This window comes from Phyllostomus discolor, chromosome 13 (genome assembly GCF_004126475.2).
Source record: "Phyllostomus discolor isolate MPI-MPIP mPhyDis1 chromosome 13, mPhyDis1.pri.v3, whole genome shotgun sequence".
In the NCBI taxonomy this organism is placed as follows: Eukaryota; Metazoa; Chordata; class Mammalia; order Chiroptera; family Phyllostomidae; genus Phyllostomus; species Phyllostomus discolor.
The window spans coordinates 67,660,429-67,685,512 of record NC_040915.2 but is presented as its reverse complement, the minus strand read 5'-3'; the positions used below and the strand labels follow the sequence as shown (position 1 = coordinate 67,685,512).

Genomic DNA, 25,084 nt, shown 5'->3' with positions numbered 1-25,084 from the left:
ATGAAGGCTGCAATGTCTCTGAAAATTCAGCCGCAAGCCCTATCACTGTTTCCAGCACCAATAAAAATCTCATATTACTAAATTTTGCTGAATGAAACTCTTGGCTGACTTTCCCTCTATTTTTTAGGCAAATTTGTACTTTATTCTTAAGTTTGATCAAACAAATCACCACTACACATTTACAGATCATTAACTCAGAAGAAAGCAGATAATTTAGAGAAGAAATATTTAAAGATTTATTTATTGTTAGAGACAGAGGAAAGGAGAAAGAGAGAAAAACATCGATCAGTTGCCTCTCACAATGCGCCCCATCTGGGGACCGAACCCACAATCCAGGTATGTGCCCTGACCGGGAGTCAAACCTTTTACTCTGTGGGACGATGACCTACCAACTAAGCCACACTGGTCAGGGCAAGAAATCTTTAAAAATTCTAACGTATCAATTCAGATGGATGTGCCATCATAAAAAGAAATGTTAAAAGAAAGCAGCTCTTATGGCATTTTAAAATAACAAAACTCACTAGAAATGCTGGAAGATAAAGGAAAAGCAATCATTCAGATTACAGAATAAAACTAAAACAAAATAAGCAACCAGGGAGGTTCAAGGTCTAACCATTTAGAACTTTAGAAAACATAAATTCAAACTCAACAGTCCACCCTGCTCGAGCAGACCTAGTCCCGCTCTCCCGCAGCCCGGCGACCCCCGGGCAAGGAAGGTGCCCGCAGTCCTGGAGGCAAGAGGGTTGCGCCGTCACCACAGGGCAACGCCGGAACAATGAGACAAGGAGTCGCGGTGGAAGTTAAAGTATTTATTGATGTGTTTAAACTCTGTACATTCTCCACAGATCAGATTAAGGAATCTGTAGGTGAAATCCATCTGTGCATAGTGGGTGACTATGGATCTTTAAAGAGACATGGATAAGGGAAAGGGGAGGAAAGAAAAACAAAACAGTCACGGGGAAATAGAAAAAATACACCACAGGTTACCAGAACCTTCAGAATTAAAAAAAAAAAAAAGCAAAAGCCGTGAGCATCAACATCAACTACACAAGCATTACAAAGATTCGTGTGAGGGAAGGGGAGACCTTCGACGCTTCGCGTGGTGCCTACAGACCGTTTCAGTGCTCTCCTTCCACGTAAAGCAAGCCTCCCGTGGTCCCTCCTGGGCCACCGGCCACCTGCGACTGTCATCTTGAGTGAATACCAAAACAAGGCTGGTGACAGGAGAGGGAGGGCAGGGAAGGCCAGGTACAATGTGGAGGGACGAGGGTCGGTGCCTTCAGAGGGAAACGTCCAGAAAGGTGAAGACTGCACGTTCGGACACTACCTGGGAGGGAGGCGAGCTGTAAGCAGCTGTGGTAAGTAAACGGTGGACAGCAAAGGTCATACACAAACTACTGGCTACTATCTGTGGAAGAACTGGCTTGAGAAGGAAAGCGGTAGTGGACGCCCTACTCTGTATACATCAGGCTAGAGATGCTGGAAGGTGCGTGCTTTCGACCTCCTCGGTGATGGGGCTTGTGGGGAGGCACCAAGGCACCCAGCAGCGGGAACACCGGACTCCCAAGAAACTGGTCCTTTAAAATAATTTTGAGAGGGTATCAAGATGTGCTTCAATGGTCTTACGATTCCCTGTTTCACTTAGTTTCTCAGCCACCTTGTGAGAGCTCATTTAAGAAGGAAATACTGCCTTTTTATTTATGTTCTAAATAAAAGGCAGGACAGTGAGTGAGCCTCGGCTGGCTTGCGCAATGCTAGCGGAAGGAACGGCCTGCAGAGCCAGCCTGTCATTGCACGCGGACACGCCCGTGTCTACAGAGAGCTTGTGTAGGACAATACGATAGAGGGGTGCCTGATTCATTTAAAAAAGAAACTACGGCAGTCAAATATCTGCAATAGACCACTTTCTCATTTAAGGTTTATATATCATATATTGTTATATTAACATTTTCTTCGCCCATTTAAAAGAATGGAAATTGTGATTCTACAGTAGTACTTGACAGTCTCAATGATCCAAGAGGCCTGGGTGGAAGGTGAAATCCTCTGGGAGTGGCTGCTGGTTAGCAGTCGACCCGAAACGCGGGACCTCTCCGGCCCTCCGCACCCCCCGCTGAAGTGGGGAGGGAGGAGCTGCACCTTCTCCCCCTTACACCTGCATCTGCTCAAGATATTTGTAGGTCGGGTTTTCGTAACCGTGGTTCTGCATCTTGTTCAGGTGGCGCTCTTCGGGGGTGAGCATTGGGTCGACCTGGAGGAACACAGACGGTGAATCACTGCAGGGCCCCCGGAGAATGGCACAGAGCTCAGGAGACCTCAGCCGCTTGCTGTGCAATCCTCCTAGGGACCGAAACCAGCCCAGTGTCCTGTTGACTGGGTGAACCAAAGGAGCCCATGGGGAGGACAAAGACGGGGAGAGAGAAAAGAGGAGGGTCCAAGAGGCGACACTTCTGAAGCTGGAGTCCTAAAAGCTTAGTCCAAGTTGGAGAAAACAGTGAGCTGGATTTCCTGGCTCCACGGTAACAAGCAGGACTCAGTCCTGCCACTTGCCACCTAGGACAGTCCCGGTGAGCATCCCCATAAAACACGGAATGGGGCCGGATGACCTGCAGTGTGCCGGCCAGCTCCGGAATGCTAAAACTAGGTCCGTGTCCAACAGGGGATGAAATCATATACCTACAGCAAGCATCTGAACTAGTTTTCCAGAGCGCACTACACTGTTTTTGGTATTCCCTTTCTAGAATCAGGAGACTCTGGACATTTCCACCACCCACCAAAGACGAGTGCTAAGCAGTTCTAATCACAAATCAGCAGAAGATGGAAGAGAAACAGTCTCCTCCAGTTCTTTCTAAATTTCCTGTTGCTTTTTCCCTGATTAAAAAAGAGTAATATTAGTCCTGGTTCCTATTTTTAAGTCTTAATTCATTCTTGGTTGCCACAGTTGCCTGATGTGTCACAGAACTGGTTTGTCCCTTAGCAAACAAGTCAACAACAACGGAGAGTATTACAGTCCTCCATTCTCAATACCTAACATAACTTAAAAAAGGAAACACCAAGGAAATCGGAAAAAGCTTTCAGCCTCTGCAAACATAAAATGCCCTTACAATTCCACAAAGCTCAAATTAATGTTGAAAGTCAGCAACAGCCCCTTGTCATAGAATCAACATAATGCAGCTGGGGCTGACTTACAAAAGGAGGCCCCAGGGAGCAATTTAATGATGTGGTGCACCCAGAAGTCCCGACATTTGAATTCCACAAAGCTCCCACCAGCATCGAGGAAACCCTCGCCAGGTCAGGGCCAAGTCGGAAGAAAGCCCAGCTACTCACCTCCACGATCCCATGGCTGATGGTGCCATACTGCCTCTTCCTCAGCATCACCAGGCTGATGACTATGACCGTAGCGATGGCCACAGCAATGACCAACAGGCCAATGAGGGCGCTGCTGCTCAGACTGAAGTCCTCTCGCAGTGGCGCCACAGATTCCTAAAACAACAAAGCAGATGTGCAATAGAGCCCCATGACCGCGTGCACGACATGAACGACAGCAACTGAGAGATGAGTGACTCGATCAGGGTCAAGGTCCCTCAGTCGTGCCTCTAAATCCAAGGGAGCTCTGAGTGCCGGCTTTCCCGGTAACCACCCGTGGGAGAGAGCTCCCACTTTCCCAGTCTCCCTGGAGATTAGCCTGGCACGAGGTTCGGGAGCTGCACACATACCGGCTCCTCCTCAAGGCCGCCCACTCGCTCGGAATTGAAAATCATTTCCTTAACATCCAGAGTCTCGTCAATGACCTGGAACAGTGCGAACACGTCAGTTAGTGGGTGGAAGAGGACATTTAGCATAAATATGATTCCCTTCACTATTTGGAGGCGGGAAGCAGACACCCGACGGACACCCACAACCCCTGCAGCTCTGGCGCGCTTGCCCAGACCCAGTCACCGAAGCCCCCAGGAAGGAGACAGCATGGATGCGTGACCACGGTAATGCAGCGGGGGGTCCTTTCAGGGCCTTTACCTACGTTTCCTTCAGGGGGCTGTCGTGAATAAAGGTCTCAGGACAGATTACCAAGAAGCCACGCTGAACTATCAAACTCAGTTAAGAATAACCCAGAAATGCGATAGACAGTGCTAGAATAATAATTACTTAAGAGGTAGAAACCTGAGGCTATGTAAGGACCAAAGCCAGCTCTACTCCATTTTCAAGTTATGAAACTTCTACTCACTTGAAAATGGCCTCTCACATTCTATTCATCTCTTTAGCTGCAAACATGTTTTCCCACTGCATGGAAAAACTTAAGCTACTGTGGAAAAACATCTCTTTATTCCATCTTATACCCAGAAGCTAAACAGTAACAGCAAACCTATGGGGGCAGCTGGAGCCCACCCAGCCTCCACCATATGGCGGTTCATCGGGAAAGCATCTGAAACAATGCCACTCTGATCCGCCTCAAAATTAAAGCAGGGCGGGGGAGAAGAGAGAAGGGGCTCACCATGTTTTCATCCACTTTGTTCTTACTGTTAATCACCTTCTCCTCGGCACCTATCAGCCCTCCGTCCTGCTCGCCCAATCCAGAGCCTGTGCGGAGAGAGACCATAGCTGAATTTCCCAGCACGGGCTGACCTCATGCTTCTGGGTGAGGCAGCAAACACCCTCCGGGGGGGCAGAGAACCCCCTCTGAACGCCTCCCCCTGCGACTAGGTATGCTGCTTGGTTCCCACTTTTGAGGAAGCACTGTGTTCTCTACGCATGGATGAAACGGGAATTTTTCAGAGTGCTGATGGGAATAACAAAGCGGAGACTGCGCTTACTTGTATCCATTTGGAAAGATGGAATGCAAGCCTTCAGAAGAGAATGTTTATGGTAAACGACACAGAGGCTGAGCCTGCAGGTGTTCTCGAGCGTGGGACCCGAACTGCCATCACGGAGCCCCGCTGTCACCCCACCAGTCACTCCTTGGACACCAGGGGCTCACTTCGAATGGCGAAACAGCTGGACCAGCAATGAATCTGCACGTCCGCCTTGAGCGTGACATTTTATCCCACAGGCCAGCCATGCTTTCTGCCTGAAATAACCTCCCTGACCTTGAACCCGATTTGTCCTTCAAGCTACAGCTGCTCTTGGAGCACTGAAAACCACCGTCTAGAATTACTGATTTCCCCCTGAGTTTCCCACTAGGCTGTAACCCCCTCAGGGCCTAGATCAGAGATGGCCACATCCTCGATGCTTATTAGAGAATGAACAGGAAGGATGCATTCCACAGAAACGCAGAATCCTAACACCAGGCTGGAAGGTACCTTTCTATATACGGAGCAAGAACAGCAACTCGCCTCTTGGTAAGGTCAGACGTGGCCTGAGCTGACATCACGGGTGCGTGGCCCTCCAAAGGTGCAGCGTGACTGAAGCCAGCACTACCCCAGCGAGAGGAAAGTGAGAAGCAATCCTCTTTATTTTTAGCTCCAAAGCGTGTGACTTCCAGCTTTCCACTTCCTTATTAATAATAACCCATACAGGTCTATGTAAACATCTGACTTGAACCTTTTATAAACAGATCAACCTAGCAGACACTCGGCATTCAAAGGTGACCACCTAAGAGCGAGCGGCATTCAGACACGAGTATGTGCAAAGCGCTGCTCTCCCCGGCTTGCCAAGGGCAGGTGGCGACATTAGCCAGCCACAGCAGAGCGTCCAGCTCACAACCAGACTAGCTCTTGTCACGGAGCAATTCCTAACAGCGACTGCAGGTGCTGGCCCTGCAGGCCAGGTGACACAGCCCCTTATTAGACTGCAGCCAAGAATGACACCGTTTTTTATAAAGCTTTCATTTTAAAGAATAATCTCTTGACCTGATGCTAGGGCAAGTTAAACCAGGGCTGGCATTTGCAGTCTGAAAATGCCACTGAAGCAGCCACGCGGCACTCACGCGCAAGCCCAATGCGCCGCAGGCCTGAGCGCCCTCCCTCCGTTTTTCTCAGGAGAAGGAATGGCAGCATCCTATGTGATGAATAACATGGCGCTGGACCTACTCCTAGTCTGGACTGTTCTAATACTTTTTTAGTTCTATGAACCAAAACCATTTTGATTTTACAAAATACATAAACAAGTGGTTTAAGAGACCGAAAGTTAATGTTTACATTCTCCCAACTAGTCATAGTTCAGGAAGGAGGGTGAAAGCCAGTTAACCTAGAAATTTCATCCTGACCTATAAACATCTTAAACTTGATCTGTAAACAAAGTTAAAGATGTGCTGTTTGGAGAAATGTTAACACGGTGACGAAGAGCAACATCCCAGTAGAAGATGACAAAGCATCAGCATAGAAGCTAGTGTGAGATTTCGATTGTACTCTCGGGTTCTGAGAAGCAGCTGTGCCACAGCCACCACCACGTTCTTGGCCAGGGGACACCACCTGGACTGTCCACCACCTGCCCACAAAGCCAAGAGAGGGCTTGCAGAATGTACACTCAGAACACAAACATCTGAATGGACTCCAGGGACTCCAGGGACTGCGGACTACCCGACACCAGGGGGAAGTTGGGCAGCTGACGCCGGCATCTCGTGTAACGGAAACAGCATGGGCTCTGAAGACAGAGGGAGCTGGGCTCAAATTCTCACTTCTCTGCCTACGAAATGCATTGCTTGAGCGAGTCCTGCCACCTCTAAGGCTTCCCCCACTGTCTCATCTACAGAAGAGCCAAACCCCCACCGACAGCGTGTCAGTAGGCGAACGAGAGGAAGGAGGCCGGGCGCCGAGCGCAGCGCTCACGTGAGGCTAGGCTAGCTCCGAAAGTCAGACGCACTACAACGAGTTCACCCTTCTCCGCCGGGTTCGCCCATCAGCTTTTAGTATGTTTGGATCAAAGCTGTAACTCAGGGGACATGAGACAACTGGCAATAGACAGATGGGCACAGACAAAGGGCAAGGGACAGCTAAAAAGGGCAAAGATGTTAAGTGGGAGCAGCAGCAGAGAAATAAAGGGGGGATTAGGGAAAAAAGGCTTTCCACCTGACTGGAAATGAAGCATGTTTGTTTTCATATTAGCCATTCCCAACCAGCCTTTTTACACTGGATATACTTCTGAAAGTCTACCCGGAGTAAAAGGGTTTAGGAAGGATCCGTTGTGGTTACACTTTGGTACTCTCTGGACATCAGAGGAAAGCTCAGATGGCCACCGTGTAGCCGGCACCACTGACACCGGATTCCGGAGGCTGGGGACGGGGCTGCTCAGGCCCCACCCACAGCTGCGTCTGAGAAAATGAGGTGGAAAAAATCGGTGATGTTATGAAACAGAACATGAGACTTCAGACACACTGGGGAAGGGACAGGAATGAAGGTCTTAGAGGGAACATCTCGGACAAACCAACCTTTTTTCATGGGGTGGTACAACTCCGGCTGGGTGTCTAGCAGAAAGGAAAACAATAAAAACAAAATAGCACAAAAGGAGATTAAGAAAAAAAATGGCGTCTTTCAACTTTCCTATTTTAGAATTCCTCTATAACGTGAACAAAAAGTATTCTTCCTTAAAAATCTTGCCTGAAATATCCCATAAACAAACCAGCAATAATGACTAGAAGATAGGAAAGAAATAGTCTGTCTTGAGTCTTTTGGGGAAATTTTTGTCAGAATCCCAAATTATTCAGCTTAGCCACGAAGTTTTTTCTCTTAGAAAATAACGCATTCAGAAGTCAGTGTTGACTGTGGTTTTCTGAAAAGGAGACACAGCCCTAGGTCAGACAGACCCAAGCGCTCCACCCAGACCAGTGGGGTGAGCATGGCCACCAGACCGCCATGCGGAGGTCCGGGCCCTGTAAGAGCAGGCTTTAGGGAAGCACCTGTCTTCATCAGCCGCCTTCCCCAGATTCCGTCATGTCACTGCAGGGCCAACTGAGTTGGCACCTCCGGCGCACCTGGCTCAGAAGGCAATTAAGATCTGAAGGCTAAGCCAGAGGCTGCCCGCCCCACCCCCCGTGGGGTGCCTTCCTCAGGCCTCTGTCCAGCACTGCAGTATCTGGTCAGAGGCAACTGACTACGCAGGACCACAGGACCAAATCAGCCTGGGTTCAAACCCTTACTTCCACCTAGCAGCTATAGGACCCTGGGAAGACTTAACCTCTTTAAACCCTGGAGCCCCCAAATGAGGAAACTCCAGTAGAAGGTTCTTTTGAGGATTCACTGAGAGCACCCATAAAGCTGGCATTCAACAGGGACTATTTAGCTGTGGCCACTACTTTTATCACCACCACTGTCAGCACTGGACAGGGTGCCAGGCTCATTCCACAGCTTGTTTATTTCTGGGGCAGACCCACAGCGTTGAGAGGGCCCTTGGACACCAAGAACCAGCTCGGGGACGGAAGGGAGTGTGCTGACTGGAAGGAGAGGAACGTCGCTCTTTCCCCACCCGAAACCACAGCGAGCCGTGCCATTCCCTAACTCCCAGGGCTGTTGTGGAAAGATACAGGTGTAATTTAACATGACAGCGCTACTTCAACTGTAAAGTGACTTCCACATGTAAGGTTTTACACATGCTGGAGGTGGCCGATAGGACCAGGAAAACAGTGGCTTAAAGACCTCAACCAACCATCTATAAAATGTGAGAGATAGGGCTAACCTCATGGTGACACTGAACTATCTGAAGGCACCCACTATGATGCCTGCACGTAGTAGGTGCTCAATGAATCAAGTTTCCCTTTCCCTGTTCAATTTTCACTAGGCACACAGCCTCCCCCACACAATCCAGGTTCAAAAACCTGACTTCAATTTAACTGCAGTCTTCTCCCCCTCCCCCCACCCCACCCCCACCGCCAAGCAGTCGCACCGTGGATCATACACACCTTCACTCTCAGGTAAGGACGGGAAGGGGTGGAAGGGGTGGAACGGCGGGATCTCATCACTTTCTTCAGAGCTCACCCGGACGTCCACAGGGGTCTCTGAGATAGAGGAAGTGAACTGGTCCATGTCTGCACGCTGTTCTTGGAGTAGCTCATCTAACAAACAGACATGGCAGGGTTATCAGAAAGATCTAGATTCTAGGTGCAGGACAGGACCCACAGTCTGAACGAGACGACTTCATGCCTTTATAGAATGTGAGATCTGCAAGAGGAGCATCTCACCAGCTCACAACATGGTCAACCACGCCTGCAGTGCCTCCCGGTTGTGTGGCACAGCTGAAGCCCAGCACTGGGAACCCCCGGGCTCCATCCTGGGCACCCCATCTTCTCTACCAACTCACTGTTTTAGTAATTCCACGTAACAGCACATTTTTAAAACCACCACCCATGCATCAAGACTCCCAGATCTGTTACCTGGTGCCTACTACTGGAGCTCGGGCACACAAATCTAACAGCCCACCTCGGCCTCCCTCCGTGTCCAATAGAGACTTCTGTTTTAGATGTGTGAACACGACCCTTTCCTCGGGAAAACTCGGCACCACCCCCTACTCATTTGCTCCCAATGAAAACCTGGGCATTAATGATCCTGATGTCTTTCTTTCCCTCACCCCCACCCAACCCCATTCACCTCTTCTGAAACGCATCCCGAAGACCACCCCTGCCCCCCCCCCCACCCGCCCCCATTACCCTTTCAGTGCGCAACCGCCGTCTTTTTCCTCGATTTGTATTCCTGGGTGGTTTCCAATTTTAATCAACTTTCCACAAAGCAGCCAAGTAATTTTTTTTAAAAATTCATGTTCTTTTTAAAAGCATAATCCAGACCTAATCACTCACTAGTTTAAAAACCTCTAACTACGTTCTCTTATCCTGGAATAAAAGCCAAACCCCTTGATTTTGCTACAATCTCTTAACAAATTGGCCTCTGCCTACTTCTTTGGCCTCATTTCTCGTGACGTTCTGGCCTCCATGAGCTGCTTGAATGGGCCTATTTGATTTAAACAGGCCTCAGCGGCAGTCACTGCCTACGGTGATAATGTTTCCTCCCCTTGAGATCGCAGGTGACTGCCCCCAAGACAAGCCTAAGCCTCCCTGACTGCCCAGCCACTCACCACCGGCCTCCCCCGGTTTAACCTTCCCCCACAGCTCTCATCACCCTCTGATCCTCATCTTCCTGTCTCTCTCCTACGGTAACATGAACAGGCACAATAAATATTTGTTGAATAAATGGAGGCAACAGCAACCAGAAGACAAAAAGGAAGTGAGAACGTGTGTAAAGTAGGTGCCTTGAGATCCATCAGCAATCAAGGGGCCGAGGGAGGACAGGGTAACAGGAGACTTCCCCCAGTCCCTTGCAATTTTACACCCTAGATTTTTCTTCCGGTAACAGAGTGAAGGCCAATGAAACTCAAGGCTCTGTGGCCTGCAGCCAGTACTTGACCTTGACACATGAATTCGAGACTTCTGAAACCACGGGGTGCTAATGCCCAGCTTCATGGCCTCACTTGTCCTGTTTCTCTAATCAGCCTCAACCCTTAGCAAGAATCCCACCCGACTTCGATAGAAATAGCATCAGCACCCACCAATCTCCTCTTGAATTTCTTGGGCTACATAAGGGACTTTGTAGAGCAGAGAGAGGCTTTGGTTCCTTCTTTCTTCAATCACGTGGAGATGTGTCATCACCTGGAAGTACAGTGCGGTGGAGACTCATCAAAACGGCTGGGCCAGCAGGGGCACCGACACGCACACTTCTGCAAAGCCCAGCTGAACAGGCGCGTGTCTACGATGTCCAGCAGAGCAGCCGGTCAGAAAGAATGTGTTACCCCCGCGCCGTATTTGCTGACCCATGAAGTGTGAGAATGTGTTCAGACCCTGTAATACCCCTCAGTGACCTGAGAATTTATGCACAGAGTTCTCCAAGTTAGAAGAAAATTGAACAATTCTCGATAGCCACCTACTGATTTGATTTTCACATGAGGAACTTACTAACCATACTGAATGAGTTAAGAAGAACCTAGCTTGTACAATGCCAGATACTCAGTAAGGTTTCTGAGTGAAAATGGGAAAGAGGTGGTCAATGTTTTTTAACCACTGGTCAGATTAGAGGGGTACAGAGAATGAAATCACTAGTTAAAAAGTAGATTTAGTGAGTGAGGGGACCATTCAGACTTTGCTTACTGAAGTGATTGCTTCAAATGATTATCATGGTGTATTCCTCTTTAATTAAATCAGCTATTCTACCAAAAATTTATGCAAAGGTACACACAAACCCAATTTTAAGGGATGTAAACTGTTAAAGACTTTCCTGCCATCCACCTTCCATAGCTCACTATCCTTTCTCAATGTAAAACTTCCAAGCTTGTTCTCTTCTCTAAAAAAGCCATTAAAACTGCTCACTTACTTTTAAAGCACTTCAGGGCGGAAAAGAAAGGTGACTTAGGCTGCCTTCCACCCCAGGAACACAACAGCGAGGCAGGTCACCGCAGGCTATTGGAAAAGGCAGCCTGCTGGTCACACGTGCAGTGACCAAGCTCTTCCTAAAGAGGGCGATCTAAACCAACGGATTAACTCTGTGGACTCCACTCCATTAACATGAAGGGTCAATGCAGGGGGTGGGGGGAGTTAAACGGAAAGAGGCCTTTATTGTATACAGATTGATAGCTCTCTGACCTGTGAAAGCAAGGATGAAGCAATTTAATTTTATATCTGCCATTCTTTCAATCAAGTAAATGGATGGAAAAGCCCAAGAGTAAATCCTATGGGAAAAAAATACAAATAGAAACCAAAACATGGACCTCGCACAGTCCTGGCACGTGCTGACATTATTATACTTGTTCAGATGAACTAATAAGGAGCCACCTGGGAGAGGAAGGTCCACAGCCCCACATGAGGACGCGAGCCCCAGGGCGAGAATTACTGGCCATCAGCATCTGTGGGGTGACCCTCTGAGCTGCAGCACGGGGGGTAAATCTCCCCATCGCTCACCCTAAACCGACTCTGTACGTTACTGCAGGCTGAACACGCCCAGGGCTCTCTGGAGCTTACACAGCAGCACGGGGAACAAAAGGTTCATGGGATGCAGCAGCCGAGCTTCACTAGAATTAAGGGGTCAGAGCAGACAGCAAATATCACACAGCACAGGTGGGTTTCCCTGCGAGATTTTCTTAGGAGGGTTCTACTTCCTGTGCGACTTGGTGGGCACCCTGACCTTGCTTGCAGGTTAACTCATTCCCCAGTTATTAATTTCACATACTAATCAGGTCTCTCCTATCCTAATCACACAGAACAGGCCATTTTTCCTATAAAGTCCTACATAATAGTCTAGTTTTTCCACACGCACACATACCCCACCACCACTAACAACTAATAATAATAATAATTACTTTAAATAAAATCAAGTAGACCTAAAAAACCTAACCGCGGTCCAGATGCATGCACTGTTCCACCTAAGCTTCCTGGAAGCCTCTTGAGGAGATGCTGGGCCTTCCCTCGTCTACTCCATCCAGCGTGAAGAGGGGGGGCTCCAGGCCCACGCCAGAGGGCCCTGACCATCCCCAGACCCGGCCCCTTTCACTCCTCCCACCATTCAGGGGCCTGAGTTCTTTCATTCCACCAAGCATCCAACTGCTATGGGGAACCTATGTTTAATGACAATTATTCTTCATCTTTACACGTTATATAATTAATTCTGCTCCAGATCAGGAGCTGCCCAAGGGCACACCGGGATTTGACTCTGTATGGCCAGGGGCCAGGGCACAGCTCGGCAGCTGGGCAAGAAGCACCCAGATACGCGCTCAACAAACAGAGCAGCAACCTCGCCGCACTGTTCCTGGGACAGCTGGGCAGATCACCTTCCAATCGTAATACACGCAACAAAGGTCTGGGAGGGGGACGCACGGGACGCCCACAATCAATACAGCACTGCGTTTGTAACACAGAGGAAATGCATAAGATCGGCCAAATCAGCACAAGGCCCTCTAGGACAATTAACAGGCTCAACTATCAGACTCTGTGATTTAAGAGGGAGCTAGCAGTACTGCAGGCAAGTTCACTTTCTATCAACATGATGGTAAAAAAGCTAATACATGGACAATATCAAAGTTAGAAAGAGGGTCCAGATGCAAACTTTCACAGATGGCCGTAAAAAAAACCTAGACCCGCCCTGGCTGGTGTGGCCCAGCAGGTTGGGCACTGTCTCTGCAAAGCAGAAAGAACAAAAGTTCTATTCCTGGCTGGGGCACATGCCTGGGTTGCAGGTTTGGTCCCCAGTCAGGGTGTGTACGAGAGGCAACCAACTGTGTTCGTCTCTCACATTGATGTTACTCTCCCTCTTTTTCTCCCTCCCCACCTGTAAAAGTTAAATAATTAAATTAAATATGAAAGAAAAAAGACAAGCTAGACATACCATGGGGATGACACCTAGGAATGTGAAAGTGTCTGTCTGAGCAAAAAGTGTAACGTACACAAGATACCGATTTTAAAGACCTGCTTGATACAGCTGCCCGGAAAAAGATTTCAAATATTAATTCTGGTGCTACCCTAAATCAGACGTGAACTGTCAGATGTTGATTTACCTCTTCAGTGTAACCATGTATTTCTAAACTTTCAGAAACTGTTTAAATAGAAAGTACTTAATGTAAAAAAGTATGGGATATACCTTTTTAAAATAGTACTTTTCAAAAATCAAATCTTGGACCTAATGTCTTTGGAAATCGATATTTGTCTCTAAGGACTGACACCGAGCAGAGCTACCGGTGCGGTTCAACCGTCAGGCACAGCAGCCCCCCCCCCCCACCGCCCCACCGGAAGCCCCCCCCAGAGCGGTCTCTGCTCCATCTCTTATACCTGGGATTTCATCTGGGCCGCCTTTTCTGGGTCCACGGCCAGCACGTGCTGGTAATGATGGATGGTGTGCAGGCGGTCTTTGTTCTCAGCACGGACGTAACGCCGCAAGGCCTGGAGAATGCGATGAGGCTGCAGGACAGAGCAGTTGTTTTAATACTCAGAGACCAAGGGAATTGAAAACAGAAAAACAAGGCTTTAAAAATCTCCTTTGGAATGTAAAGCTCGACAAGGCTCAAGAATGAAAGCTGTACTTTCAAAAGTTCTTATCACCACGAATAAGAGGCTACCTTTCTCAGCACCGAAATCTAAGTTCCAAAGTTCCATCGGCTCCTTAACAAACACTGTTTTCTGCATCCTCCTCCAGTATATGCTTTTGCTGGCTCAGCTCCGCCACCTTAATTACAAACCAGGCAGTCCCCTGTGTCACCCAGGAATGACAGTACTTGCTTACCCAGGAAGGATACAAATACCCTCCTTTGCAATACTTCCCATCCCCCCAAAGCAAGACGGGTCATAGAGAGCGAAGGCATAAAGGAGCCTGAGACCACTGGTGTGAAAGGGTTTCTATCGAAACTACCCCCTTCTTCACAACGGCTCAAAAGCCTTTGTCCATGGAAGGCATGTTTTTGGTCTTTGAGAATCAGGCTCTTACAAAAATTCAGTAACTGGAAAACTACCAACCAATGCTGAGGTTATGCTTCCTCTGCGTCACAGGTGGTACACGCAGGCCCGAGTGCAGTGCTAAGCTAAGAGAAGCAGGTACTACTCAGTACAATGTAACACCTTTTCCTCCCTCTCCTCTCCTTACTTCCAGCCTTGCCAGAACTTGTCACAAAAATGTCATTTCACTGACCTGAATGTCATACATGGGTTCTACACAAACAGTCCTTCACGCCAGCGACCTGCTCTGCACACGACTCACCCGCGGCGGGTCCGACTGCAGGGCGGCCAGGTAGTTCTCTAAAGCCACGCGGCGGCGGTCGTTCAGCATAGCTTCCACACGGGCCAGGTGGGTTTCCACCAGCTGCTGCTTCTCGCTGGCTGCTTCCTTCTCCAAGGCTTTCACCATAGCTTGGAAGTGCTACACCCAGGAAGCAGACAACATGTAATTCATGGCACCCAGAAGTCTAGGCAAACAACTTTGAAGCCCAGTGCTGGCTTCTCCCTGCCCAGGGCCTGTGTGAGCCAGCAACAGGTTGAGAGAGTGGAGCACAGTTAAGACCCCAATACTGTATACGGTAAGTCCTCACTTATCATCAATGGCCTCTGTGACTTTAAGCAAAATGATGTATAATGAAACCAATTTTACCATAGGCTAATTGATATGAATGCAAGTTATGTTGCCACGGCATCTCATCAACATCACAAAATGACAGCCAATGAAACGGCGTGATTTGAGGAGCTGCTGTACTTTATCTGATGTAATAGGATAATTGCTCCCTTGCCTAATGACAGCATGGTAAAACAAATGTCAGAAGGACTCCTCAGCATTTCCCTGACAGCACTGGTTTTTCCACGTGCACTGCAAGGAAAAAAATGCTCTGCCTTCCACAATGCAGCACGGCTAGCACCAACTTACAAATCTTGAAGCCACCACCTAACAGGAGATGTATTTGGAAAGGTATCCCAGTAACATGCTGAGTTCTGCTGAGCCATTCACACCGAAGTCCTGAAGGGCGAGCTGTTGTTTTCTGTGCAGCACCTGGCCATACTTAAAGGTATAGTTTCGGCCCTGGCTGGTGTGGCTTAGTGGACTGAGCGCAGGCTGTGAACCAAAGGGTTGCCGGTTTGATTCCTAGCCCAGGCATATGCCTGGGTTGTGGGCCAGGTCCCCAGTGGGGGGCCATGTGATAGGCAACCACACATTGATATTTCTCTCCTTCTCTTTCTCCCTCCCTTCTCCTCTCTAAAAATAAAATCTAAAAATAATTAATAATGAAAAAGTAAAGGTATAGTTTCAAGCTGGTGGGTCAGTTTCCCTGTATGGGGTACACTGGCTATGTAGAAAGGAACAGGCCATGATTCTAAGGTGCCATCCTTACAAAGTCAGAGATGAACTGGTATCAGAGAGCTTTTTTTATGCTTTATGATTTTTCAATAAGTCTGTTAAAAAAAAAATCCAACCTTGACCAGAGTGGCTCAGTTGGTTGGAGCACTGTCCTGTAAACAGGAAGGTCACAGGCTGGATTCCCGGTCAGAGCACATCCCTGGGCTGCAAGTTCGGTTGGGGCTTGTATGAGAGGCAACCAATCGATGTTTCTCTCTCACACACATCTCTCTCTCCTCCTTACCCCTCTCTAAAATCAATAAGCATGTCCTTGGGTGAGGACAGGCAAGAAAAAAAAGAAAGAATTCAGTACAGCTGAAAAATAAGTCACAGCCTAAGAATGAAGAGGACTGAGGACTTTGGCCAGGAAAGCAGAATTAACAAACGCGGCTGAGCTAAGGTTACTTTCTGGCACGAGTTCGGTGTACTCTGGCGAGGGATTTGCTCTCCTCCTACCATAGGTGAGCTATGCGAGACAACACCAGCTGGGAGGTTTCATTAAAAAAAAAAAAAAAAAAAAAAAAAAAGCAGGCCAGCTAACACTTCCTGAGAGGAGGCTCTGACCACCTCTCAGAGGGTCAGGCTGGACGCTGCGTCCCTGAAGGAGGCATCTTACCTGGATCAGAGTCTGCCTCTCTGCTTTAGGGAGGTTCTTCGCTTGAAGCTCAGCCTCTTCCCATTCCTTCTTTACCTAGAACAGAGGTCAAAGCACTCTAACTAGAGTAATCTCTAAAACAACACCCTCATTCTCTAAAAATACTGCCAGGCCCTGCACCTCACGTAGGGAACTGTGCAACAGGAAACCCTACAGATGATGCACTGCGGTCGGTGCTCGTGGAGCTCTCACGCAGCCCCTTCGAGGAAAAGTGAGCATCCCCAAGACTCAGAACCTCAGACAGGCAACAGTGGCTAGCTAGCCTCTCACTTCCATGTCATACGTTTTTACACTTACCTTTTTCTAGTGGCACATGACACTAGCTATTTACAACTGCGATATAAAGCTTCCATCTTTAAAATAAAATTTTCAAGCTAGTTAACGGCAAAAAAACAAAAACAAAAACAAAAAAACCCAGCAGCAAGAACATAATAGCACACACGCTACCTAGAGCGTGAGACCCAAGCACGCAGCAGGTGACGGGGCAAAGGACCAGTCACACCACAGAGGCCCGCTTATGCTCCCACCCCCCACCTGTCCCAGGTGACACATCAGCACGACAATCTAGGGAGATGGTGTCCCTTTTCTTCAACTATGAACACCACGTCACCCAGTGCCCAACACCACAAAGATAAGGAAAGTGCTGCGGTTTACCCTGTCCATCCGGTTGCGGTGGCGAATTTCCAGCTGCTCCTTAGCCTTCTGGAAGCGAGCATGCTCATTGTCATCTGCAGAGGTCTCAAAATACACATCAACATCGTTGGTTGGCAGAGGAGTCGGGGGGACTGAAACAAAACGACAGAGGGTGTTCTCCTTGGGGGGCGAGGCCCAGTGAGGAAACTGCGCCGTGCCCTGGGAGGAAAACCGGGCTCAGGACTGCAGTGGACTCGATGGTCCGTACCACACCCAATGTACAGGGTGCTCCTGTCTGCCGAGGGCCAGCTCTGTCACACGACACTGGTCATCTTCCCCTCCATGACACTCACCCTCCAGGCCAGGCCAGGCACCCCAATAAATGCGGTACCAGCAAAGCATTTACTTAGCATTTCTGGGGCAGAAAAAGGAAATCACTGCCTCTACACTGTCCCTCAATGCTTGAAATCTTGAAACCTAAAAAAACAACTGCCTTGTTGCTGTCACTGACAGCCGCTGACCAGAGACAAGCAGAGGCACTTCCACAAATTCTCTATTTTGAAAGGAACTTCAGTGCTCAGGTTTTTTCCTTTCTTCTTGCTGTTCTTAGGCTAGAACCTACTTTGGGAAGCCGATTTAATGGAATGTTCTTTGCATACAGGCTGGGTACAGAAAAGTCTCAAGTGCTCTAGCTACAGTTTTCCAGTTTTCGGATTCACTGGGGGACTCTTAGCCCCACCCCCAATAACAGAAACCACAGGGATAAGACTAAGTTGCTGGATGCGACGGGCAAAGCTGCTACACTTGACAATTCACTGGCCTTCAGGGCATCACCCAGAGAATGAGCCATTAAAAGAACCGCTCCTCACTGCCAGACAAGCACAGATTCAGAGTGCGCCCGGGCAAGGTAACATCCATCTGCACAATGGAGCCCAATCTCATAAAGGAAAAGACTGAGATTGGAGGCTACTCAGGCAACCTCTCGAGGAATACGTAGGGAAACTCTTGTTAGCTCGATTCCCTCGAGATGTCCCAAGCCAGGAGGACTCACACACGACTTGCTGGCACAACTTGCTAGACCATGACATGTTGGAGCTAAGTGGGTAGCAAATGCCCAAATGCAACAAGTTTTATTCAGGAACAAATCCACCTAACTTCCAGAATTGCATAACTTCAATGGAACTTTAAAACAAATATGTAACTGACAAATATAACTACAAATGCATCAGCCACTCCAAAGTTTTCCATCAGAACACCTTTTTTTGTTTTCTTTCTTTTTTAGTATTTTATTTATTTATTTCTAGAGAGAAGGAAAGGGAGGGAGAAAGAAGGTGAGAAACAGTAATGTGTGGCTGCTTCTTGCATGCCCCCTACTGGGGACCTGGCCTGCAACCCAGATATGTGCACTGACTGGAAACTGAACCAGCGACCCTTTGGTTTGCAGGCTGGCACTCAGTCTACTGAGCCACACCAGTCAGGACCCATCAGAACACCTTTTATTTAGTGAACCTAAAAACAGAATCTTCTGAAGAATACCTAACTCCCACATACATATAAACAGAATCTCAACAGCCAATTTCCAGATTAAATAAATTAGGGTATACAGGGCTTCACAAACAGCATTCCCCCTAATGCTCAAAACTTTCAGCTGGGCGACTCTCAAAGCACTGGAGTCCCTCTGTGCCACCACGCACGCTGTGCCGAGCATTGCAGGCTCGCAGCTTAAAGGCTGCTGTGCTAGAAGCAGAGTCTTTGGCTCCTCTCACTGGGCTGGATACAGACAACACAAGCTGCCGCCACCCTCTGCAGACAGGAAGGGAAAGGCGTAGCAGCCTAGAGGTTTAGTTCTACAGACAGCCGAGCTTGCACCTAGAACCACATCCTTCTGTCCGTGTGGAAACAACCAGCTCATTGGCCCAACTGAATCCCCTTCAAGGAGGGACGCAAACTGGACCACCAGGACAGTGATGCTGCTGGGCTGTCAAAGCACTCCAGCCAGCTGCTCCTCGGCAGGCTCCTACCCTAACTAATAGGGAGCTACAATTCTGCAGACTTTGTTACTGCTCTGAAGAACTGCCACTCCAGACGGACGGAGGCTGGACTCGGGGTGGTGAACACACCATACAATATACAGATGGTATATTATGGAATTGTACATCTGAAACCTACATAATTTATTAACCAATGCTACCCTGATAAATTCAATGAAAAAATAAAAATAAAAAAAGAACTGCTGTTCCAGTGTCTTCAGGCACAACCTCTCTGATCCCTGGGGAAAGATCACTACCTGCACATGCGACAAGAGCTTACAGGATCCTGGGTTCCTCCCTTAGACTTCACCCCAAAACAATGTTTTGTTGTCTCTTCATTTAAGTAGTTTTACAAAGCAGAAACTATCAATCGCTATCTCTATATGTTTACTGAGTAAAAAAATTTCTGCCAAAGGATTCACATTTTTTTCACGTTTTCAATTGTATACAATAAAAACGTCCTGTCCACAGAGCAGCAGCTGGAGGGAAGTGCAGTAAGCATACCACGTTGCATCAAAGTTTCAGAAGCCTGCGGTGTAGGGAGGACAAAGGGACCAAGAAGGTGTTTGCACGAAAACTTCCAGAAGCTACAACCAAACACCAGGAACAGGCAGCAACTCTTTATTCTAACACATTCCAGGACAGGAACCAAGAAAAGACTGCTTGGATGGAGGACTTTCCAAACCCAAGTAACAGAAAGAGGGTCTTAAAAATGAAAAGGGGTAAACGTGGAAAAAAGCAAAATTTTACCTAAATGAACCCAACTCAACGAACCCCTGAGTTTCCTTTGTGACCAAAAAAATCATGAAGTAAAATTCCTTCACTTCCTCCATCTCTGCATGACACAGTGTTGCCAAAATATAGGAGGCAACTGCTCTCTCCCTAGAGCATATAAAGCAAGATACTTCGATATTCTGCATCCCCACAACAACCCCATCAGCACCGTTTTGGAGAGCACACATCGAGGGGGTCAGCAACAGGACAGGTCGAGGACAAGAATGAGGGGCAAAGCCTGGAGAAGATCATGTGCAGAACTCATGGCCAATCTTCTTACTCCTTTGTGCCCTTCACCAGAGACAACCGAGGACATGGCTGCCTTCCTAACCAACACAAAGCGCTCTGGGAGCCTGCAGTCTACGCGGAGGAATGAGAAAGAACAAGCCCCCGGGCGCACCCACCGTAGCAGGGAGTAAACACACCACCGCCACCACCGCCGCCACCAGACCCACAGAGAGCACAGGACATGGAGAACTCAGCTGACAACGGCCCACAGGAAAGCAAGCCTAGATCTAGAAAGCACAAGATGAGGAAAAACAACCAACAGCAAACACCCATGTGGGCGGGGAGCACTACACAGATGCAGTCACGCGGACGGCCAGGAAAGACACAATGCTGGACAGGACAACTCGCTGCACAGAGCCAGCGTGGCGGGACTTACTCATCGTTTTACACACAGCCATACAATAGTCCTCAGACTCAAAATTGTTCCTGTTGCCTCCGCAGCCGCCATATATAAAGCGCACGCACTTTCCCTTGGAGAGGTCGAAGTACCAACGGGGCATCACGGCCCGGCAGGGCCCCGTCATCGCCTCCTGGGAGCAGACAGCTGTGTGGAAACGGTCAGAACGTCAGCGGGACAGAGGCAGCAGCTTCAGATGCTTCACAATGCTACGGACTGCAAGGGCTGGGCCAGGTGCGGACCAGGGCTGGGTGACGCTTAACACCGGTGAAGACCGAGCCTGGACAGGACCCCAGCGCCCTGGCTCACGGTCTCACGAGCTCAAGCCAGTCATTTCTAATGATACAGTCATTTCCCAATTGAAGGCAATACAGACACTGAGAAACTGAAAATATTTTTGGTGCTGTCTTGAGCGTAGGCCGATGTACAGGTGGACAGAGGAATGCCTTACTTCACGGGTCCGTGAGCCCCGGGTTGCCTATCTGTTGTTAGGTGGAGATATTTGTGATCTGATCTGTCTACCTTGGAGGAACCAAGGCCCAAAGGGAAGGCAGGTGAACAGGTTGTACTGGTGCTAAGAACCACAGTAAGCACTGCTTAAGCCTCTGGGAAGGATGAGCGCACATTTTTATGTTCTCGGAGGTGAACCATACATTTCTAGACTCAATAAGTAATTTTCCCCTAGTTGGGCCCTAAATAATTCTTCAGATCTTAGCTGGTTTCAAACACACAACCAGCAGGAGGTTGTGTGGAAATGGTTCTAGAGCTGTCACAACTTCTGTTTAACTGGCAACATGAAAACACTGCTGGTTCCACTCCCTCACTGGGGCCATGAACTCCACCCTCCCTGGCACCACCACCTCTCTAATGGACAGACAGGGCAGCCTACAGACTAGAACACCCTCAGAGAGAGAAGAACCAAGGCAGGGATTTCTGTTCCACGAGGTCAGGGCTTTCTCAGTATTGAGGAGGAGGGGCACCCCTTCAGTAGAGAACATCTCAAGCTGGATGTGGAAGAACTCTGCCCAAGGGCAGGCCACGTTGTTTCTCTTATTCTCCACTTATGTTCTTCCAATGCAGTGAACAGTGTTCTGGTTCAATTCGGCACCTCCCCTGGGATGGGCCACTTGGCAGGCTCTGCCACAGCCCAGCCACTGCTGCTAAGCTGGCACCCCTGCCCGCTGAAGAGCTGACTTGCCCTTCGGCTCACAGGAGCACACCGCCTCTCCTTCTGTGACTTACCTGCGAGGGATGCAGTACAAAAATCTAAGCAAATCATCACCATGCGGATTTTACCGCCACTGCTCTGTATCAGGTTACCTTTCACATCATGGGTCACTTCCTTTTCTGAAATGGTCCCCTCGTTGCTGGGTTCCGTTGGGTTCTCTTCGTTGTAGTCATCGCCTTTAAAGTTGTCGTAGTAGTAATCACGATCTTCCACTACTTCCTCCTCTTCCTCCTCATCCTCTCCATCGTCATCCACGGCGGCCTCTGTGAAGTCTTCCAAATCCGCTTCAGTAGGAAATTCACTAAAGGTCATAGCACAAGAGGAAGGTTACCACCAGTTCCTGTGACAAAACACAACAATTCCCTTCCCTATTCTGAAACACACGAAAACAGAGACAGGAAGCAAGCTCAGCTTGCAATTAACTGTGCCACTAAAGCCCTCCGCCCAGTCTCATCAGCAAAAGCGGAGAATCAGTAGACAGAGACCACATTAACCTGTAGAAAATACTGCAGCCTGGAATATCAAGAGGCTGACAGCCACAGGCACTCCCGTGCCCAGCTCCGGCTGGAGTGAAATGCACGCTGGCTCAGCTCCAGCCTGAGCCAGGCAAGGCCCACCCCACCAGCAGCCCGCAGCCCCCGGCAGAGCAAGTTCACAGGTTCAGGGCAAGAGCTCACCTCTTATAAATCTCATAATCTTCCTCTTCCTCCTCCTCTCCATCCTCCTCTTCCTCCTCCTCCACCTCCTCCTCCTCTTTGGTCACAGCAGACTGCACGGCCTTTATCTGAGGGCAGCACACGTACTCTGTGCCATGGAACTGGTCCACGCCACAGGGCAGCAGCATGCCGTAGCTGTACAAAGTCATGCCCTGGGTCAGACAGGCCTACAAGAAACCCACAGACCAGCATCAGACACACCCTGTTCCCAGGCGCAGCCGAGAGAAACCCCGATCAAATCACTACTTCATGCTTTCTCACATGGACGCGGCTTTTCTGTCAAAAAGTTGTGATGTTATGATTTTAAGATTTACAGGTTTTGCTTCTCTGGGCCCCAAACAATGACCATCCAAAGCTGGGGAAAATTAAGGAAAGGGAGACTCTTACAGCAACGATCAACACCAGCTAGAGTGGCCGCCGCTCATTTATACTCCTCACTGGCAAGGGAGGCTCTGCCTCCAAGTGTGACCGAAGAACAGACTGGAGACCCAGCTCAGCTCAAGAGGAGAAGTGTTAAGGAAGGCTGTTATTTCTTCGCACCTTCTAGAAGGATGAAGTGACATCCAATCCTGTGTCTGTGAGCAGGCACTGAATTTCCATTAACCAGCAACACCCACCCCAAGAACACAGGGCATGGAACGGCCCCTCCGGGGAGCCCTGCGGAGAGCACCCTTGCCACACGGTCCTTTCTAATGTCCCTAACTTTAGGGCCTGGATTGTCAACACAGAACTTCCCCACAAAAACTTCAATTCTCTCCCCAAGTACTGTTAATTTTCAAAGTACCTGATCACTTTGAAGGGGAAAAAAGAGAAATCAATTTGAAATCATGGTGAGGTTTGGAGGGAAGTGCTACTTTCCCTCCTGGCAGAAAGCAACGCTGACTTTTCCACCCCTTCGTTTACCTCTTTGACGACCGTGTGCCAGTGCTGGTGGTTCTCGCACACCTCCATCCGCTCTTTGTGGAAAAACTGGCACTTCTCCGGAACTAGCAGAACGTCACTTACAAACTCACCCACTGGAAAAGAGGAGCTTTGTCAAAAGCCAATCTGATCCTGACTCGGGGTGAACACACTCTTCACTGCAGATTATTACAGTCACAAAGTCAGGTGCAGGCAGCTGCTGAATCTCTCTTTCTTCAAAGGCCAAGTGAATGCTACCGCTCCAAACAAACAGCCCCAAGAGTTCAACACTCCTTTATGGCCATCAGGCCCAGGATTATCCTCACTTATCCCAGACTCCGCTGCCAGTGCCGACGCAGAGGCACACAACACACAACAAGAGAATAGGAACAGACCCCCTTCCACGACCTCGAACACACACACACGTACACACAGGTTCTCCCCCAGCCCGATCTCACACAAACAGCAGTCCTAGCCCTCGACTCCCATATTTCTGGCCATATGGGTTCTAGTAACGAAATGCCCAAGACACGAAGACTGGGTATTCTCCTAAAGTGCCTATGAATCTTAATTACATGAGCCCTCTCTGTGCCTAAAGACACCTAGCTCTAAGACTAACTACCATTGTAATAACTGATTCATCGGTAACTGAGTAATCAATGCAGAGCTACTCACAAAGGGAACAGGTAAGTCTCGGTAATGGAAAACTCTGGTAGACATTACTTTAACCAGGTGACCAGTTTAAATCACCAATCATGGACAAGCTGACATATGTGATACCCTAAGAAGAACATATTACCTACAGTCTTTCTACCAAAACATGTCATTTTGATCCAACCGTGATAAAACAGTAAGACAAATTCAGATGGAGGCACATTCTGCTAAACAAATGGCCCTGAAGGCTCTAGGGAGGTCGAACTTGTACACAAACTTCACATCAACCAGACGCCACATCCCCTTGCCCCCCCAAAAAGATTTAGATAAGGAACTGTTCTAGATCAAATATAACGTGTGATCCTTTTCAAAAAGCAGCTATTAAGGACATCCTTTGGAAGTTAGGAAAATTGTTCAGTGTGATCGCTGTGTCATGGTTACAGGGGAATTTCCTCGCTCTGAGAAGAGACAGGCTAATGTACTGGAAGGTGAGCTATCACAATGTCTCAACTTATTTTCAAATAGTTTAACAACAACAAAAAGTATATAAGATATACATAATGAGACAGACAAATAAGGCAAAACTGAAGGACCTACATAAAGGGTATATTGGTAATCAACTATTACATTTTTTTTCTATAGGTCTAAAATTTTTTAAAAATAAAAAGCTGAGCACAATATCCTCTAGGTCCATCAATGCTGTTGCGAATAGTAAAAGATTTCATTTTTTTTAAAATTGGTTGAGGAATATTCCCTTGTATATATGTACCACAACTGTTTGTTATTGATTTTTAGAGAGAGGAGAAGGGAGGAAGAGAGAAAGAGAAACATTGATGTGTGAGAGAAACACCCATTGGTTGCCTCTTGTAACCTCCCCGACCACAGAGTACAGGGTCTGACCAGGGACTGAACTTGCAGCCCAGGCATGTGCCCTGACAAGGAACTGAACCAGTGACCTTTCACTTTGTGGAGCAATGCCCAACCGAGTCACACCAGTCAGGGCTGTCCTACAACCTGGCTATTGCAAATAATGCTGCAA

At 48.4% G+C, this 25,084-nt stretch overlaps 1 protein-coding gene across 4 annotated transcripts in view; it reads right to left on the bottom strand.

The window, feature by feature from the left end:
* Positions 1-794: 794 nt before the first annotated feature.
* Positions 795-25,084, bottom strand: part of APLP2 (amyloid beta precursor like protein 2) — a 66,768-nt gene continuing 42,478 nt past the window's right edge. Inside the window, exons 4-18 of one of the 4 annotated variants that reach the window (XM_028527341.2) lie at positions 23,395-23,507; positions 22,453-22,658; positions 21,868-22,076; positions 20,527-20,694; positions 17,080-17,210; positions 16,387-16,461; positions 14,646-14,804; positions 13,724-13,852; positions 10,462-10,561; positions 8,825-8,977; positions 7,358-7,393; positions 4,487-4,572; positions 3,714-3,788; positions 3,325-3,480; positions 795-2,248 (exon numbers count right to left, since the gene is read on the bottom strand). In XM_028527341.2, coding sequence (XP_028383142.1) covers positions 2,147-2,248; positions 3,325-3,480; positions 3,714-3,788; positions 4,487-4,572; positions 7,358-7,393; positions 8,825-8,977; positions 10,462-10,561; positions 13,724-13,852; positions 14,646-14,804; positions 16,387-16,461; positions 17,080-17,210; positions 20,527-20,694; positions 21,868-22,076; positions 22,453-22,658; positions 23,395-23,507 — 1,898 coding nt within the window. In that variant the 3' untranslated portion in view covers positions 795-2,146. The remainder of the gene's footprint in view (positions 2,249-3,324; positions 3,481-3,713; positions 3,789-4,486; positions 4,573-7,357; positions 7,394-8,824; positions 8,978-10,461; positions 10,562-13,723; positions 13,853-14,645; positions 14,805-16,386; positions 16,462-17,079; positions 17,211-20,526; positions 20,695-21,867; positions 22,077-22,452; positions 22,659-23,394; positions 23,508-25,084) is intronic. The other 3 variants (XM_028527344.2, XM_028527342.2, XM_028527347.2) reach the window with 3 other exon arrangements.